The sequence below is a fragment of the Pseudorca crassidens genome, chromosome 16 (assembly GCF_039906515.1).
Source record: "Pseudorca crassidens isolate mPseCra1 chromosome 16, mPseCra1.hap1, whole genome shotgun sequence".
In the NCBI taxonomy this organism is placed as follows: Eukaryota; Metazoa; Chordata; class Mammalia; order Artiodactyla; family Delphinidae; genus Pseudorca; species Pseudorca crassidens.
Window position 1 is genome coordinate 70,684,252 of NC_090311.1, and position 20,471 is coordinate 70,704,722.

The 20,471-nt window shown below is 35.6% G+C and overlaps 1 protein-coding gene across 12 annotated transcripts in view; it reads right to left on the bottom strand.

The window, feature by feature from the left end:
- Positions 1-20,471, bottom strand: part of CABCOCO1 (ciliary associated calcium binding coiled-coil 1) — a 128,089-nt gene that overhangs the window by 91,808 nt on the left and 15,810 nt on the right. For all 12 annotated transcript variants that reach the window (XR_010935985.1, XM_067710853.1, XM_067710857.1 and 9 more), the window contains exons 3-4: positions 19,190-19,359; positions 3,144-3,288 (exon numbers count right to left, since the gene is read on the bottom strand). Coding sequence is in view for 11 of the 12 variants with exons in the window: in XM_067710853.1 (XP_067566954.1) it covers positions 3,144-3,288; positions 19,190-19,359 (315 nt within the window). In the remaining variant the exon portion in view is untranslated. The remainder of the gene's footprint in view (positions 1-3,143; positions 3,289-19,189; positions 19,360-20,471) is intronic.

The following is a 20,471-nucleotide window of genomic DNA, read 5'->3' on the forward strand; positions in this document are numbered from 1 at the left end:
CTTCCTGCAATTTCATAATCTTTCCACGTTATTCTCCTTATTGCATACAGTTATTAGATTATCCCATACCAAAAAAGAAATTCACTTCTTACAATGAAAATAAAATGCATGACTTGGATGCAGTGGCCATAGATACAGGGTTGGGCAAGGCCAGGACTACAGTGAGACATATAAGGGGAGGGGGGGGCCACCAAAGGGAGGCACTTGCTCAGGGGCAGGTCAAGTCATACCACCATTGCTTTGCTCTGGTCCCCACCAACAGCTGGGGTTCTCTCACATTACCAGGGAGCTATTAAATGGCCTCACATGGGAACAAAGTGACACTTCTGTTATGGGAGTGTATTTTTTCCCTCTTCCTTTGGACTCCCAGCTGACTCAAGCCCCTAGACTATTTTTGTCAAGCATCTTGTCTTGGTCCTAAATCAAAGGGAGACTACTCAGAATGAAAATGGTCAAGATGTCTGGCTCCAGGCCAGGAAGGACATTTGTGTGAAGAGGTGTTTTTTTTTCTTTTTCCGGTACGCGGGCCTCTCACTGTTGTGGCCTCTCCCGTTGCGGAGCAGAGGCTCCGGACGGGCAGGCTCAGCGGCCATGGCTCACGGGCCCAGCGGCTCCGCGGCATGTGGGATCTTCCCGGACCGGGGCACGAACCCGTGTCCCCTGCATCGGCAGGAGGACTCTCAACCACTGCGCCACCAGGGAAGCCCCTGAAGAGGTGTTTTAGAAGTGTTTTCTTATATTGAGTATATGTCTGTGCACTTTACCTTCACCTGATTTCCAGGGAATACATAGAATATACAATGACAGAAATGTCCTTGAACCAGATACATGTCTAAATGACGTCTTATATTAAAAAGCTATGTATATGTTGCATAAGTAGATTACTCAGTAGCAATGCTGGGGAGGAATTCTGGTATTCATTTTTTCAATTCACAGACACATCATGGAATATACAGTGTAGACTCTATTAAGAGCAACAAATGAAATTTCAATTTTTTTAAGCTTTATTTATTTATTTTTTAAATTTTTGGCCACGCAGCATGTGGGATCTTAGTTCCCTGACCAGGGATCTAACCCATACCCCCTGCATTGGAAGCATGGAGTCTTAACCACTGGATTGCCAGGGAAGTCCCCGAAATTTCAATTTTATTGTCAGTTAAGTTTCATGTGCTATAGGTCACATTCCAAAACGTGCACTCCCAAAACTGACTAGGGCTTTCACTGGTTGATTAAACTTAATTATTAGGTTAAACTGAAAAATGGTTATACTTTTTTTTGATAACTGAGCTAGCTTCATATTTAGAAAACTTCTTTGCAGTCATTAAAATGAAAAGTATTATATGATTTAATTGACATTAAACTTGCATTTGTGGACACATGAGACATTCTGAACAGGTGTTGCAGAAAAGCACATTTCTCTTGACACAACTTCAGAATCAATTCCAGATATCCTACTTACCAACTGATATTTTAATTTCTGTGACAGAGACACTTAAAACATGTAATTTCTTTGAAATCACAATATAAAGATTAAACAGCATAAAAGCTAGTTCTGATTTACTTTATTTGACTAAACTTTCAAATATTACTTTTTTTTTTTTGGAGAAGTAAGACTAGGTATTTTTGGTGTGTGAAGTTACCCTGGTTAGGGTCAAAAGGTGACTAACACTGACATCCCCTCTTCACTTAACCATTTTCTGAATGTCAATAAAATGTCAAGAAATACGCTGATGAACATTTGTCCAGAAAGATGATATGAAAGAGAAAAGAGCTGCCATCTTTCACCATCTAGAAAGTGCATGGGTTTTGGTGCTGTGGTTAACTATCAGTCCTGGTGCCCACTATAAAACTCTTGGGTTGAGAGCTCAGCTGAAAAATGTATTCTGCTAGAGAGACCTGGAAGGCTCAAATGGAGAGAGAAGGGAAAGAAGGATGCTCTACAAATGTGCAGAGAATTCCCCCTGCCCAGTGATTTCCAAACTCTGATGGGCAGAAATACCTTGGGGAACAAGTTCTCCTCCAGCTCTGGGTTTCCACTCCCTTCCCTCCCCGCCACACAAGGATCTCCCTTTAATTGATATGAAGACTACTGTGGCTTTTAGTGAGAGACACACATTAGGAGGTATACTGTAACATTAAGAAGTCATATTATATCAAATGCTATTACATAAAAATATATCATACACCATTATTAATTCATGCCAGAAACCAGTATATAAACCTTATCATATTAAACACATTAGTTTTTTAAAAACTTCCAGGCTACAACCAGGATCCTTGCCAAGCAAATCATGAGCATGTCTAGACCATCATACAGCACCATTTATTTTAGAATTGTAAAACTTAAAGTTGGAAAGTACTGCAGTATATAGTAACAGAGGAACAAAGAAATTCTGCAGAAACTTTTAGTTAGGCAAAAGAAAGATTTTTTACCAACTCTTGTTTAAATATTTGCTAACTTAAAAAATGTCCCTTGGGAGAGATGCAAAACTCTAATGCAGACCTTGTGACAGATCATATAAAAAGACAGATTTCTTAGTTCAACAATGAAGAATCACTGTAAGAAAAATACTTTCCCTCCATCCACCATCATTTTCGAAGCACAAAGAAAGACTTAATGAATTTAATTGGTCAATACTACAAATATTTCAGGGTATATAATAAATTTGAGGAAGTATGTATATAAATCTCTTCAATTTCTAATATAAAGCATTTAAAATAAACGTTTAAATGGAAATGTTACTCTTTAAAATGTAAAATTTAAAGTCAAGGTCAACTACCTGTAGTATAGTCTATTGCAATCAAATCTGAATAATCTGAAAGAATCATTTGATTAATAAGAACAGTATTATTTAGAGATTCAGAGAAAAAAATTCTTAGCCAAGAATTATAGATCTAAATGAAATTATGCTTATCAAACATAAACTTCTTTTTAAGAATGCAAGGAAAGCCAAAATGTTCAATGTCCTAGTTTTTATTTATTGGATGGATGATTTGAATATTATCTAATTATCAGTTGGGTTAATTACTGCAAAAATTTTGTAAATGTCTAACTTCATTAAAAATTGAATTAGCTTCTATTTAATAGACATTTTCTAGAAAACATAAAGTGAAAACTAAATGCTACTGAAAAAAGTCCATACCTGACTTTCAAGTAATCAACAATAGCATTGGCTTGTTTTACATCAAAGATATTCCATTCCTCATTTTTTTGTGAATGGGATGGTCCTATTTCAGCCATAACTTCTCTGAGCCATTTTATGCTGTCTTCTATGGACATATGCAGTGCTGAAATAAAATCCAAAGACGTCTAAAGCATTATTTTCATAGATGTTTTGGCAACAAAATAACCCAAGACGTCCTTAATGTGTAACAATTCCATTTTTCAGTATTTGTGAGGACAAATGGTAAAACTATTGCTGTTTGTTTATGCTAATAATTACATTTTATGTAAGAGAACAGGAGCTTACACACCCAACAATTGTAAATTACCGTAATGCTATACAATTGTCTAAAGAGTTTGTTTCCATTTTAAGATGCAAAAAAAAAAAAACAACCCTCAATCTATCTAAAGATTACTTTAGAATGGAAAGGAAAAATTTTTTATAATCTTAGATTAAGAGTATAGATAGAAACGACACAAGGTTGGTTGGGTTAGCTGGTAAGGAAGGCCTACAAAGTAGACTCAGCCACTGTAGACAGCAGAACCAAACCCAGAGCTGAAAATGTAAATGAACAGAGTCAACTAACGCTCGGCTTTAGTTGATTGTTACCATGTGGGAATTTGGGCCGGAAGATTTTCAGTGAATGCCAGAAATATGGATTTTTATGTAAAAATCAAGATTTTTTTTTCTTTTCCAAGCTACAGACATAACTTATGTAAGCTGTTTCTCAAATGTATGCCTGATGGTGGTGGTGAGAGCCAGATGACAGTGCAAAAAGAGTGACACTGACACCACTTTGCCACCATTACCAAAAATAAACAAGTCAATGATTGTGGTCTATTCTCTCGCAATTAAAAGCAAACAAACAACAAAGCAAAACTATCTTTTAAGGCATCTGTCTAGTTGAAAAAGAAGTAAATAAGTGTCAAAAGCCTTGGACTTAAATTTTATAATGTGTATAATACAAACATTAACCTCCATCTTCTTATTTTTACTTGTGGCAGACAAATATTATTTACAATACACACACAGCTCCCTGCATCCTGAGGAGAATCCAGGTAACTGGAGTGTCCAAACTGTCCTTTGCTGACAAGTGAAGGGTGTATGGACATGAGACCGAACAGCATGGAGGTGGAGAGTTGAAAGGCTCTAGCAAAAACAAGGTTGGATTGGTTGCTTGGAGGGGGTGATTGTCAGCTGGTGGCCAGGATGAGGGCCTGGGGGAGAACTGTGCTGAACAATGTGAATCCCACCTTCTCAATCCCAACCAAACTTCTGTCTCTCTTAGGAGACCATTAGTAAACTTTCCAAGTCTTGTTAATGGGGTGGCTTTTTCAGGGAAGTAGAAGGCGAGAGTGCAGAGGAGTTATGAGAACACAGGCTGATTGTCAGAACCAATTATTTCTGGGTTACATAGCTTCTCTTTCTGGGATATAAGTGCTAGGTCCCCAAATTACTAATAAAATGACAGTAAAGTAATTTAAAATTTTGGAAGACACTATAAACACCAACTTGTAATTTGTTTAGTCTAGATTCTTTTCTATGTGTAGGAATTAGAAAAGCATAAAACTATATAACAATTAAAATCTGGTTTAATGAATGACAATTAGTCCAATTCTCATGGCCTCCTTCCAGATCCTGTTTTATGTCTGTCAGATACATAGAATTATTACTGGATAACTAGGCTTTCCTGTATCATTCTAAGTGGAGTTCAATTATTACTGAACATTTCTTTTTCTTTTTTTAAAATTTATTTTTTAATTTATTTATTTTTGGCTGCGTTGGGTCTTCGTTGCTGCGCGCAGGCTTTCTCTAGTTGCGGCGAGCAGGGGCTACTCGGTTGCGGTGCACGTGCTTCTCATTGTGGTGGCTTCTCTTGTTGCGGAGCACGGGCTCTAGGCACACTGGCTTCAGCAATTGTGGCTCTCAGGCTCTAGAGCTCAGGCTCAGTAGTTGTGGCACACGGACTTAGTTGCTCTGTGGCGTGAGGGATCTTCCCGGACCAGGGACTGAACCTGTGTCCCCTGAATTGGCAGGTGGATTCTTAACCACTGCGCCACCAGGGAAGTCCCTATTTCTTTTTCTATGATAAATTTCTTTTGAAAATAGTAAGAGTAATTTCAGAAATGAAAAATCTGTTGGATAAAAGCAATTAAGAAATGAATGGATTAAAATCTGAATCATTTTATTAATAAAACGGTATTAATTAGAAATGCAGAGAAAAAATTTAGATGATTCTAATTCTAGATGTGATTATACTTATCAAGCACAAAAATAAATTTATATTACTATTTCCTTATGTTAAAATATAACTGACTCTTTAAAACTGTTTTTCTATGTCTAATGTCTTTCTACAGATAATGGCTTTAAAAATTAGGAAAGTTATCATTTCACTTATCTAACTGAAATGTTTGCCCTTTTAAAAATCACATTTAGTGATGTGATTAAAATATGAAAGACTAAACCAATTAAATACTAAGGGCTGTTAGAAATAAAATTTATCCTTGAAAATTTAGGGTAATGAAAGATCATACTATACTTATAATTAGCTGGAAGATTTAGATTGGTACCTCATAACTGCCATTTACTACCTAGGTAATCTGAGTTTCATTTTTCTTATCTGTGAATGAGAATAATACCAATTCTCAAAATAATAGTGCTATTGTGAAGATCAAATAAGGAATGCATGGGAAACTCCTGGTAAACTGAAAAGATACATATACATTACATGTATATAGTGCTTTCTAGAATTTAGCCCAAAGCCAGGCACATCTCACGTGGTCAGGAGGATGGGCTCTCGCTCTCTGGGGTTCAGATTTAACCTCTCTGAATCTCATATATTCTTCTCATTTTTAAAATGAGGAGAATAATGGAACTATCTTATAAGACTGTGCATGAATTAAGTGCAAAAGTATTTGGAAAGCAAATGGCACTGTGAGTGACACAAGTTAATCCTGTATAAATGTTAATTATTATTATCATTATCATCATCATCATTCCTGTGTGGAGGAAAAACAATTCAACTTCATAGAACTAAAAAGCATTCTATGGTTATTTACCACATTCATGTTATATAGAGGACAATCAATCTTGGCCCATCGACCTAGATAGAGGCCAAATACCCAGTCTAATACTCTACATCCTGTCCTTGGTCAGGCCCTGGAAAAACTGAAACTCAAAACGTATATTATTAAGGGACTTCCCTGGCGGTCCAGTGGTTAAGACTTCGCCTTCCAATGCAGGGGGTGCAGGTTCGATCCCTGATCAGGGAGCTAAGATCCCACACGCCTGGAGGCCAAAAAATCAAAACATAAAACAGAAAGCAATATTGTAACAAACTCAATAAAGACTTTAAAAATGGTCCACATCAAAAAAAAATCTTAAGAAAAATACACATATACTGTTAAGATAACTGTACAAATTCTACGTTCCATAATCTTTTAGTTTGATCTACTTTGATTCCAGGTGGGTTGTCTGCAGAATATCTTGTGGATAATGTAGCACAATCTGAGACAAGGGATAGATCAGAAACCGAGTCAGTATAAAGTAACAGTCCCCACACTAGAATTTTATTAGTAACCGTCGGCCACACTACAGCTCACAGCACAAACTGTGCTCTTCGGTGCTTTTTCTCTGAAGATGTTGCCGGATGGGATGGGAGTGCTCACTATGTGCTCAGGACTCCACCACCTCTTAGTTTAAGTATAAACATACTTCATCTCCTTCCCTGGCACACTTGGCTAAGATTACATTCTTTCCTGATGGTAACTATAACCTTGTTAGCTTGAAAGGTTTGAGAGGATTTTTTTTTTTTTCTGCCAGAAGGAAAACTAGATCCCTTGCTTTTTTCCGGTTAGGTTTTACATACGTACTTTCGCTCTCTCATAGTTTATGAGTACTTGGATGGATCATGCTCAAGTTTTAAAAATTCATTTTTGAACTGATATCAACAATATAAAGTTTCACATAAAAGAAATATTCGTAAGTTATGTTATGGAAAACGTTTAAAATGGAAATCTCTTGTCAAACTTGTAATGTGAGATCCATGAAATTTTTCTACTTTCCTTTATTCTGTTTCTAGTTTGTGAATTCTCAGCTCAGAGGTTGCAAAGCTTAAGACTGTTCATGTCATGTATTTCTTTTTACAATTTAATTCATAGATGACATATTCACATGGTTCAAAAAATATATGTGAAGGTGTATTGTGAGAAGCCTTCCTCTAGTCCTGTTGCCCATGTGCCCAGTTCCTACACCCTTTGCACAGAAAATTTTATTAGCTTTTTCTGTATTCTTCCAGCATTTCTTTGTATATATAACAAATAAAGACATAGATAAATACTAATCCTGTCTGTTTTATAAACAAAAGAATACAATTCTGCACCTTACTCTACTCAGTAACAACATATGATACCTAGAAAACCTTCCTCATTCTTTCCTTTTTTACCACTGCACAGTATTCCAATTTAGGGATAGGCTACTCCCTACAGGTAAAGTTTTAATTTTGGAGTAGTTTTAGATTTACAGAAAAGTTGCAAGAATATCACAGAGACTCCCCATATACCTCATACACAGTTTCCCCCATTGTTAATATAGCTATGGTACATTTGACACACCTAATGAGCAAATAGTGATATATTATTATTTAAGTTCACCCTTTGGATTTCTTTAGTTTTTTTTTTTTTTTTTTTTTTTTGTGGTACGCGGGCCTCTCACTGCTGTGGCCTCTCCCGTTGCAAAGCACAGGCTCCGGACGCGCAGGCTCAGTGGCCATGGCTCACGGGCCCAGCCGCTCCGCGGCATGTGGGATCTTCCTGGACCGGGGCACGAACCCGTGTCCCCTGCATTGGCAGGCGGACTCTCAACCACTGCGCCACCAGAGAAGCCCTTCCCTTGTTTTTAAAGGCTTTGACAGTTTTGAGAAGTACTGGTCAGATATTTTGTAGTATGTTCTTAAATTTGGGTTTATCTGATACTTCTGTCATGATTAGACAGGGGTTAAATGTTTTGGACAGGAAGACTACAGTGCCATTCTCATCACATTATATCTAGGGTATTGCTATTTAACCTGGCTCATCACTAGTGGTGTTAGCCTTAGTCACCTGGCTGAGGTTGTATCTGTCAGGCTTCTCTACTATAAAGTTACTATTTTCCCCCCTTTCCATACTGTCCGCTTTGGAAGGAGGTTTGCAGCCCTCACTTAAGGGGTGGCGAATGGTGTTCAACTTGTTGTGGGTGAAGTATCTGCATAAATTATTGGGAATTTTACATGGGAGATTTGTCTCTTTTACCCCAGTTAATTATTTATTCAGTCATTAATTTCCATCAGTATGGATTCATGGATGTTAATTTTATACTTTGGATTATAATTCAATACTATGTTATTTCATTCAAATTATTTTAACTTTGGGCACTGGGAGCTTTTTCAGTTGGCTTCTCTAACTCTTTGACATACCCCCATCATTCTTGACAAACCCCCATCAGTGTTTTTTTGGCACTTTCTTTTGGCCACTACAAGAAACCCCCAGGCTCACCTTTTATGTTCCCTGCTCTAGGTCTACAATCAGCCATTTTTCTAAAGAGTCCTGGTTCCTTTTCTTGGAGAATGAAATTATAAACCAAGAACTGGGTCCTGGGTGGTATGCTCACTGCCACTGGATGTCATTGCTTTTTGGCCCTCTTTGTGAACAGATCTAAGAAGTATGTGTATATATGTGTTTACACTTAACTATACAACTATTCATCTGTATATCTATTAAGTTAAACAAGAATTCACACTGATGTTTTCAGTTTATGTGCCTAATCTTTTGCTTTTTCAAACATTACTGCAAGTAATGACTTTACATACATGTCAGGTTACACGTGTGCCAGTGGATATATAGGATAAATTCCCAAAAGTTGGATTGCTAGGAAGAGACAATACATTTGTCAAAGAGACAATACATTTGTAAATTTGATAGACAGCTGCTAACCTACATTCCACAAGGGGGTTTTTACTTCCATTAGACATATAGAGAATACTTGTTTTCTTACAGCTTTAACAGCTGAGAATGCTACCAACATTTTACAGTTTTGTCAATTTGATATATGACAAATGACATTTCTGTATAGTTTTAATTAACATTTTTCTTATTATCCTTAAGGCTGAACTGTTCATTTGTTTAAGAATCATTTGTATTTCTTTAGTCATATCCTTGGCATACTCTTCTATTGCACTATTGGTCTTTTTCTTCTTGCTTCTGCATGCTCTTTTTATATTACAGAACGTAATTGTTTGTTGATGTCTGAGATGCAATGCTTTTCCCAGTTTCTAATTCTTATTTTATTTTGATTCTGGTATTTTTTCATTGCAGACTTCTGGCTTTCATATATCAAATTTAACTATCTTTGTCTTTACAGCTTCAGAATTTTGAAGCATAATTATAAAGGTCTTCCCCATCCAAGGCTATAAATAACTTAACCCATGTTTTTCTCTAACATTTTTATGGCTCCACTTATTTTACATTTAAGGGTTTGATCCATTTGGATGTATTCTGGTTTATAAACAAAGACAGGTTTGAATCCAATTTCATTTTATTTTTTTCTTGATGGATACCCAGTCGTCCCAGTATTATTTATTGAATAATTATCTTTTCACCACAGATCTGAAATGCCATTTTACCAAATACTGAATTCCAGTGATTGGGTCAACTGCTTAGCTTTCTGTTGTGTTCCTTTGGTCTATGTAGTGATTCACCACTGTGTCCAAATACTTGAGATTTTATAACACTACTACTAGTACTACTACTACTAAGATACGCTAAAGCTTGTTACACTTTTAAAAGACAGTTTTTCTGGCTATTTCTATTTTTTTATTTTCCACATTTTTTTTGTTAGAATCACCTTGCCTAGTAACCCACCTCTAGGCTAAAACATTAACAAAAAACTGTTGGCATTTTTATTGGCATATTCATATTATAAATTAACTTGGTGAGATTTAGCATTTTTATGATGTTAGGTCTTTCAAAGAACATTGTAAGTTTTTTCCAAATGTTAAAAACTTCCGGGCTTCCCTGGTGGCGCAGTGGTTGAGAGTCCGCCTGCCGACGCAGGGGACGTGGGTTCGTGCCCCGGTCCTGTAGGATCCCACGTGCCATGGAGCGACTGGGCCCGTGAGCCATGGCCGCTGAGCCTGCACGTCCAGAGCCTGTGCTCCGCAATGGGAGAGGCCACAAGAGTGAGAGGCCCGCGTACCGCAAAAAACAAAAAACTTCCTTTGTGGCTTTAAAATTCTTTGAAGTTTTCTTCATATAGGGCTTGCACATTACTTTTTTAAAAGTATATTCTGCATAGTTTCTATTTCTTGTTAGAGCATATATATTTTCTTTCACTAAATCTTTTATCTTTGTTTTCATACATAAATATTATTAAAAATTATACAGTGAAATTGACTTTTCCTTTTGGTGTATAGTTCTATGAACTTAAACCCTTGTAAAGATCATGTAACCACCACAATTGTGATACAGAACAGTTACATCACCTCAAAAAACTCCCTCATGCTATCCTTTTATGTACGCTTCTCACCCCAGCCTCTGGCAAACACTGATTTGTTCTCCACTGCTATAGTTGTGTCTTGTTGAGGATTTCCCATAAATGTAATGATACAGTATACAATCTTTTGAGACTGACTTCAACTCAGTATGATGCTACTGAGACGGATCCAAATTATCGTATCATGGTTCCATCAGTTTTATTGCTGAGTAGTGCTCCATTGTATGGATATACCATAGTTTGTTTACCTGTTCATCTATTGATAGACATTCAGTTTTGAGCACTTATGAATAGAGCTGCTAGACAACATTCGTGCACAGGCTTTTGGGTGAACATATGTTTTTCTTTCTTTAGAGTAATGCCTAGGAGTGGGATGGATGGGATATAATTTTATAAGATGCTGCCAACTATTGTCCAGAGTGGCTGTGCCACTTTGCATTTCCACAAGCAAAGCATAAGAGTTCTAGGTGCTCTGTGTCTTTGTCAGCATTTGGTATTGCCAGTATTTTTTAGTTTAGCCATTCTAATAGTTGTGTAGTGGTTTCATAGTGGTGTTTTTCTTTTCTTTGAACATCTTCCTTTTTTTATTTTTTATACAGAAGCTTCTTATTAGTTATCTATTTTATACATATTAGTCACAGTGGTTTTATTTTATATTTCCCTAATGACAAATGATGTTGAACAACTTTTAAGGAGTTTATTTGCTATCCTTATATCTTCTTTGGTGAAGGGTTTGTTCAAATTCTTTGCCCATTTTTAAAATAAAACTTTATTTTGGAAAAGATTTATATTTATAGAAAAATTACAAAAATAGTATTGAGAATTCCTGCACACTCCACACAGTTTCTCTTATTTTTGACATCTAACATTATCATGGTACCTTTATTTACGACTAATAAACCAATTTTATATATTACAATTAACTAAAGCCCATATTTTATTCAATTTCCTTAATTTTTACTAAGTGTCCTTTTTCTGTTCCAGGATCACATCCAGGATACCACATTACACTTGGTAGTCATGTCTCCTGAGGTTCCCCTAGATTGATAGTTTCTCTGACTTTTCTTGTTTTTGATAACCTTATCAGTTTGAAAAGGACTGGTCAAATATTTTGTACAATGTTCCTCAATTTGGGTTTGTCTGATGGTTAAACATAAGTTATGGGTTTTCATGGCTTTGTCCATTTTTAATAGGGTTGTTTGTTTTCTTATTGTTGAGTTTTGAGAGTTCTTTATATATTACAACTACAAGTCCTTTTTCAGATATGTGATTTGCAAATATATTTTTCCCTGTCTGTAGCTTGTCTTTTCATTCTTTTAACAATGATGTTCATAAAACAAAAATTTTAAAGTTTGATGAAATCCAATTTTTTTTATGGGTCATGTTTTGGGGTTCACTTCTAACAACTTCTTGATAACCCAAGGTCATGAAGATTTTCTCCTATGTTTTCTTCTAAAAGATTTATAGTTTTATATTTTAAATGTATATCTGAGCCATTTAGATTTAATTGTATCAAGTGAAAGTTCAGGTTGAAGTGTATTTTTTTCAAAATAGATGAGCAGTTGTTCCAACAACATTTATTGAAAAGGCTACCTGGTTCCACTGAATTGCTTTTGCATATTTATAAAAAAAAATCAGATGACCATTTTTGTGTGAGTCTATTTCTGAATTCTGTCTTCTGTTCCATCAATTTATGTGTTCATCTCTTCACTAATTCCACACTGACTTCATTACTGTAACTTTATAGTAATTCTTAAATTGAGTGGTAAGACGGATGCAGCTTTACTCTTATTTTTCAAAAATTTTTTAGCTGTTTTAGGTCCTTAGCCTTTCCATATAAATTTAAAAAATCAACGAGTATGTCTAGAAAAAATCCTGCTGGGATTTGGATTGATACTGCATTAAATCTATAGATCAATTTAGAAGACATCTTTTTTTTTTTTTTTTTTTGCGGTACGCGGGCCTCTCACTGTTGTGACCTCAGACTGCTGTGGCCTCTCACTGTTGTGACAGGCTCTGGACGCGCAGGCTCAGTGGCCATGGCTCACAGGCCCAGCCGCTCCACGGCATGTGGGATCTTCCCGGACCGGGGCACGAACCCGTGTCCCCTGAATCAGCAGGCAGACTCTCAACCACTGCGCCAACAGGGAAGCCCTAGAAGACATCTTTACCATGTGGAGACTTCTAATCCAAGGACACAGTATGTTTTTTCATTTGTTTAGGTTTTATTTCTTTTATCATCATTTTAGCATATAGATTGCGTACATTTTGTTAGATTTATACTCAAGTACTTCTATTATGTTTTGAGTTATTGTAAATGATATTATCTGTTAAAATTTTGGTAACCAATGTACATTGCTAGCATACTGAAATACAACTGACTTGTGTGTTTTGACCTTATTCCTGCAAATTTGCTAAACTCATTAGTTCTAGGAATTGTTTTGATTCTGTGTAATTTTGTATATAGAGCAACATTTCATCTAAGAACAGGGACTGCTTGATTCCTTCCTTTCCAATCTGCATGTGTCTTATTTCTTTTTCTCACCATACTGCACTTATTGCTAAGACTCCTATTCTTACGATGAATAGGAGTGGTAAGAGAAGACATTCTTACCTTGACCCCGATCGTATGGGGAAAGAATCTGGTCTTTCTACCACTAAGTATGATGGTGGCTTTTTTGTAGATGTCTTTTATGAGGCTGACAAATATCACTTCTTTTCTTAATTTTCTGACTTTAAAAACATACTGAATGGATGTTGTATTTAGTCAAATGCTTTCTCTGCATGTATTTACATGATCATGTGTTTTTTTCTTCTTTCAACTATTTACATTGATCAGATTTTCAATACTGAACCAGCATTGAATTTCTGGGATAAAGTCCAACTGGTCATGCATATTATTCTTTTTATAAATTGCCTGAGTCATTTTGATGACATTTTGTTGGGAATGTTTTTTATGTTCATCAGGGATATTGCTCTGTAATTTCTTCTCCTTCTCCTATACCTACTACGCCACCTTTCCTCTACTTTTTCTTTTCCTTCTCTTTCTTCTCCCTCTCCCTCACCTCTCCTTCTTCTCTCTTTCTCTTTGTCAGGTTTTGGTATGAAGATAATTTTAGCCTCATAAAATGAGTTAGGAAGAGTTCTTTCCTCCACTATTTCTGGAAGAGGTTATGTATAGTTGGTGGTATTTCTTCATTAAATGTTTAATAGAATTTTCCATTGAAAACATCTGGGACTGAAGAAGTTTTTCCAAAAGTTTTTAGCAACAAACTCAATTTCTTAAATCATTATGGGAATATCAGGTTGTCTATTTCATCTTGGGTGAGTTTTGTTAGTTTGTGGTTTTTGAGAATTGGTCAGTTCCTTTTTGTTTTCTAATGTATGTCTATAATTAGCATTCTCTTAATATTCTGCAAATGTCTGCAGGATCTTTAGTGATACCCTTTTTTAATATCTGATAATGATAACCTGTGCCTTCTATCTTTTTTCTTAGTTTTGCTTCTTGTTTATCAACTTTACTGGTTGTTTCAAAGATCCTGATTTTTGTTTCATTGATTTTTCTCCATTGGTTTTCCATTTTCAATTTCATTGATTTCTGTTTGTTATTTCTTTCTTTTCTGCTTGATCCATGTTCTTTTTTTCTGACTTCCTAAAGTTTAAGCTTATTCATTTTAGACTGCATTCTTTTCTAATATAAGCATTTACTGATAGAAACTTCCCTCTTATCATCGGCTCAACTGCATCTCACAAATTTTCATGTTTTATTATCATTCACTTAAAAATCTTTTCTAATATCTGTTGAGACTTTCTCTTTGACTCATGGACTGTTAAGAACTGTGCTGTTCAATATCCAAGTGTTCAGAGATTTTCCTGACATATTTCTATTATTAATTTCTTGCTTAATTCCATTATGGTCAGAAAATATATTTGTATAATTTCAATTACTTTATTTTATTTACTTATTTTTAAACATCTTTATTGGAGTATTATAACTGCTTTACAATGGTGTGTTAGTTTCTGCTTTATAACAAAGTGAATCAGTTATACATATACATATGTCCCCATATCTCTTTCCTCTTGCATCTCCCTCCCTCCCACCCTCCCTATCCCACCCCTCTAGATGGTCACAAAGCACCGAGCTGATCTCCCTGTGCTATGCAGCTGCTTCCCACTAGCTATCTATTTTACGTTTGGTAGTGTATATATGTCCATGTCACTCTCTCACTTTGTCCCAGCTTACCCTTCCCTCTCCCCGTATCCTCAAGTCCATTCTCTAGTAGGTCTGTGTCTTTATTCCCGTCTTGCCCCTAGGTTCTTCGTGAACATTTTTTTTTATAAGATTCCATATATATATGTGTTAGCATACAGTATTTATTTTCCTCTTTCTGACTTACTTCACTCCTACCTAAGGAGACAAAAGACCTGTATGCAGAAAATTATAAGACACTGATGAAAGAAATTAAAGATGATACAAATAGATGGAGAGATACCATGTTCTTGGATTGGAAGAATAAACATTGTGAAAATGACTCTACTACCCAAAGCAATCTACAGATTCAATGCAATCCCTATCAAACTACCACTGGCATTTTTTCACAGAACTAGAACAAAAAATTTCAGTTTGTATGGAAACACAGAAGAGCCAAATAGCCAAAGCAATCTTGAGAAAGAAAAATGGACCTGGAGGAATCAGGCTCCCTGACTTCAGACTATACTACAAAGCTACAGTAATCAAGACAGCATGGTACTGGCACAAAAACAGAAATAGAGATAAATGAAACAGGATAGAAAGCCCAGAGATAAACCCACACACATATGGTCACATTATCTTTGATAAAGGAGGCAAGAATATACAGTGGAGAAAAGACAGCCTCTTCCATAAGTGGTGCTGGGAAAACTGGGCAGTTACATGTAAAAGAATGAAATTAGAACACTCCCTAACACCATACACAAAAATAAACTCAAAATGGATTAAAGACCTAAATGTAAGGGCAGACACTATAAAACTCTTAGAGGAAAACATAGGCAGAACACTCTATGACATAAATCACAGCGAGATCCTTTTTGACCCACCTCCTAGAGAAATGGAAATAAAACCAAAAATAAACAGATGGGACATAATGAAACTTAAAAGCTTTTGCACAGCAAAGGAAACCATAAACAAGACAAAGAGACAACGCTCAGAATGGGAGAAAATATTTGCAAATGAAGCAACTGACAAAGGATTAATCTCCAAAATTTACAAGCAGCTCATGCAGCTCAATATCAAAAAAGCAAACAACCCAATCCAAAAATGGGCAGAAGACCTAAATAGACATTTCTCCAAAGAAGATGTACAGATTGTCAACAAACACATGAAAGAATGCTCAGCATCATTAATCATTAGAGAAATGCAAATCAAAACTACAGTGATGTATCACCTCACACCAATCAGAATGGCCATCATCAAAAAACCTACAAACAATAAATGCTGGAGAGGGTGTAGAGAAAAGGGAACCCTCTTGCACTGTTGGTGGGAATGTAAATTGATACAGCCACTATGGAGAATAGTATGGAGTTTCCTTAAAAAACTAAAAATAGAACCACCATACGACCCAGCAATCCCACTACTGGGCATATACCCTGAGAAAGCCATAATTGAAAAAGAGTCATGTACCAAAATGTTCATTGCAGCTCTATTTACAATAGCCAGGACATGGAAGCAACTTAAGTGTCCATCAACAGATGAATGGATAAAGAAGATGTGGCACATATATACAATGGAGTATTACTCAGCCATAAAAAGAAATGAAATTGAGTTATTTGTAGTGAGGTGGAGGGACCTAGAGTCTGTCATACAGAGTGAAGTAAGTCAATTACTTTAAATTTAAGGTTGTTTTATGACCCAGGATACAGTCTACCTTGGTGAATGTTCCATACACACTTGAAAAGAATGACTATTCTATTGTTTGGGGGTGTACTGTTCTCTGAATGTCAATTAGATCCAGTCAGTTGATGTTGTTTTTCTTTTGGTTTACCCTGTTTGTGGCCTAGTCAGCATCGTGAATTTATAGGCTTATGTCTTTTGCTAAATTTGGGAAGTTTTCATCCATTGCTTCTTCAAATGTTTGTTTAGCACTGTAGTCTTTCTCCTTTTGGGACTCTGATGATATGTATATTAGAACTTCCATTGTCCCACAGGTCCCTGAGGTTTTGTTCATTTGCTTGCCAGTCTTTTTTTCTCTGTATTGTGCAGATTGGATAATTTCTATTGTTCTATCTTCAAGTTCACTGATTTCTCCATTCTGCTATTGATTGCATCCAGCAAGATTTAAATTTTGGTCACTGTATAATTTGGTTCTAAAATTTTAATGTTTCTTCTTTATACCTTCCATTTCTTTCATGATTCTTTATATTTTAACGTTTCAACAATATGCATAACTTTTCATTTAAGTTCTTTTATAATAGCTATTTTGAAGTCTTTGCCGTATAATCTCCATATCTACTTCATCTTATTGTTGGCAATAATAATATTATTATTTTCCATGCAAGTTGATATTGACATTGTTCTCTGCCCAGTAATTTCGGCAACAGTGTTAAAAGAATATGTTTCGAGACATGTAGTACTCAAAGATTCTACAAATAATTGTGTATGAGGAAAAAAACAGCCAAAATCTGTCTTTTTGATGATATACTAAGAATTCTTTTTTGGAAGGTTGTAGTTCAACAACTGAAACTGAAACAATGTTATATTATTTATCAGGTCTCTTAATAAAATATGTATTTTTAATTGTAATACTGGAAAAGACTGAATTCTCAGGACTAACTACCTGAGACTTCAGTTTTTGTGGTTTTTTTTTTTTTTTTTTTTTTTTTTTGTGGTACGTGGGCCTCTCACTGTTGTGGCCTCTCCCATTGCGGAGCACGGGCGCCGGATGCGCAGGCTCAGCGGCCATGGCTCACGGGCCTAGCCGTTCCGCGGCATGTGGGATCTTCCCGGACAGGGGCACGAACCTGTGTCCCCTGCATCGGCAGGCGGACTCTCAACCACTGCGCTACCAGGGAAGCCCTTGTGTTAGTTTTATGCTATGTTCTTATGTGCAGGATAATTTGAAATCAGTCAGTTAATATCATACAATTTTTTTCATTATCAATTATAATTATTTTTTTCTTCTATTGGTACTGTTATTTATGTTTAACATGGCACCCATACCTAAGTAAAAGCAAAGATGAAATTCTCCTATTTGTAGAGAAGGAAAATAGTGATTTCTTCTCCTCACATACAAGAACTACCAATTCTTCCCTTGTTATGGGTGATGAGGAGCAGGAAGAACACGTGGAGCAGAAGTGGCTTCTCTACTAATTTTGCTAGCTCACTTAATATTTCCCCTGCATCCATATAGTTAGAAACTGATACATAGAACAGAATAAGCTTTTTGTGACCAAAAGCCATGCATAAATTTTACTAGGATGATGGTGACAATTCTTCAGGGGTGACAAGGTCTTCTACCTGCCCAAATTTAAAAAAAAGAAACTAAAAACAAGCAAACAACCAAAAAGAAAAGAAGACACAAAAAGGAAGGAAGGAAGGAGGAAGGAAGAAAGGAAGGAAGGAAGGAAGGAAGGGAGGAAGGGAGGAAGGGAGGGAAGGAAGGAGGGAGGGAGGAAGGAAGCAAGGAAGCTGTCTCCCATAGACACAAGCATGTCTTTCAACTGAGTCAGAAACACCTTTACGTTTATTGTGCTCAAGGTCTTTTGATTATATACTCTAAGACTGAAGTTCTAGTTCTTCTACTTCCCGGCTATGCAACTTTGTTCTCTGGACTGCTTGCTCAACTCTGAAATAGTGATTACAATACCTCCCCTGCAGGAGTTGCTCTGCATTCCATAATGTATGTTAAAGATTAGAACCAAACATACTGCCTAGTGCAGACTCGGCAATAAATAAACGATAGATTTCTTTCTTTTCCTCCTTCCAAGTAGCAATTCTGTTTATTCTCAAACAAAAGTCATCACATTTTAAATTGCTCCAAGGAAGAATTTCCAAATTTCCTGTAGTAACTCATTTCAATTTTATGTAAGAAAAAAAGTCACAAAATATAAGTGTATGTGAATAATGTCTATTTCATGGGGTTTTGATATTGACCGAAGTACCTCCTCTTAACAGTAATCCTGAGATACCCCAATAATAATTACAGGTAAGATGAGATGAAAACAGCTCAAAAAATGAAAAAATATCTAGATAAATCTGAGCTACTTGACATTTTGGGGATGGATGGCACTAATAAGATTTCAAAATGAAAGTAACATATTTGGCAAATTAATTACTATGAGAACTTTAGCCTTGTTAAGTATTATTTGAAGCTTTATAACTTAATGAAGATATGAACTATATTTTTGCTAAAAAACAATAAAATTAGGAACTTTTGCTGAAGAACATTAATTTAGACAGAAGATTAATTTAGACAGTGGACTAAATTTTTGTTTCTTAAAAAAAGAAAAAATAATGTACTCACTTTTAAGATTATGAAGTAACATATCCAGTAAAGTCATAAATTTTGAATACTGAATAATAGAAAAGTCCATTCCTCTTGCCCACAAAAATCCAGATACATAATAATCTAGTAGACTGGCTTCCTTTAAACAGGTTTGAAGATTTCTGAAATTCAGAAACTTTTCCAGTTTCCTGTAACAAAAAGAAAAATCCAGATATTAAAATTGATTAAATAATGAACAGTTCCTTTTCTAAGTTTTGAAAACAGGTATTTTTCTTGAATGAAAATTCTATAATGCTCATAATCTGAAAATACCCATGGTTATATCAAAAGCTGAAGTCAAAAATGGCATTCAAAAGAGAAACAGAGAGAGAACGAGAGAGCGAGCTCTCTAATACAACCCCATTAGTATTTTATTCTGAATTATATTCTTTTGACTCCCTAAATTTACTTACTTTTCACTCTACTGATTTCTGCTACCTAATGTTGCTAAGGAAAAGTCTGAGGCCTGCCTGATAATTTTCCTCTAGGTGACTTTCTTTATCCCAGAGATGAGGTAATACATGAAGTTTTATTCTATTAAAATATTTAAATCAAAGACCAACTCTTATCGGTCTTCTTTCTCTACTTCTTCTAAATCTTTTTCTCCTCCCCTCTCTCTTCATTTTATCTTTGAAGTATAGTAACTTTTCGTTTTCCTTTTCCCTCAAATTCAATGTGTTTTTCCATGTATACAATCAAGTTTCTTTTATTTCTGACAATGGTCTGGAACTAGATTGTTAAATATTCATTCTGCTTTCTTTTTTAAAGAATTCCAATTATGTATATTTTACTCATTTTTTTCTATAACTGTAATTTTCTCTTTGAACTTCAAAAAAATTTTAAGTCAATTTCCTTTTCATTTTATATGCTTTTCTTGTTACTGTCTTCTATGTCTCTTGTGTTTTCAGCAGTGTTAATTCTCCCTTGGGCTGCTTATAACTTTCACCTCTGCAAGATCTCTCCTTTTCTACTTCTTTAAAAAATGTTTCATCACCTTTCCTTATCTCTACCTTGAATTTTTGTATCTGTCTTATGCTCTTGTGATTGCTTCGTAAGTGTTCTTAACTCATGGTAAATATTTGATCATTTTTTGTTTGTTCGTGGCCATATTCTTCTGGTGTATTTTCTTTGCCTGCCATTTCTTTTTTCTATTCTTCAATTTTTTTCTTGCAGTGTCTTTGTATGTAACCTCCTTGCTTAATGCTCAAACCTGGCCATATTACAAGATGTTTTCTATATGATATAATTTTGTCAATTATTC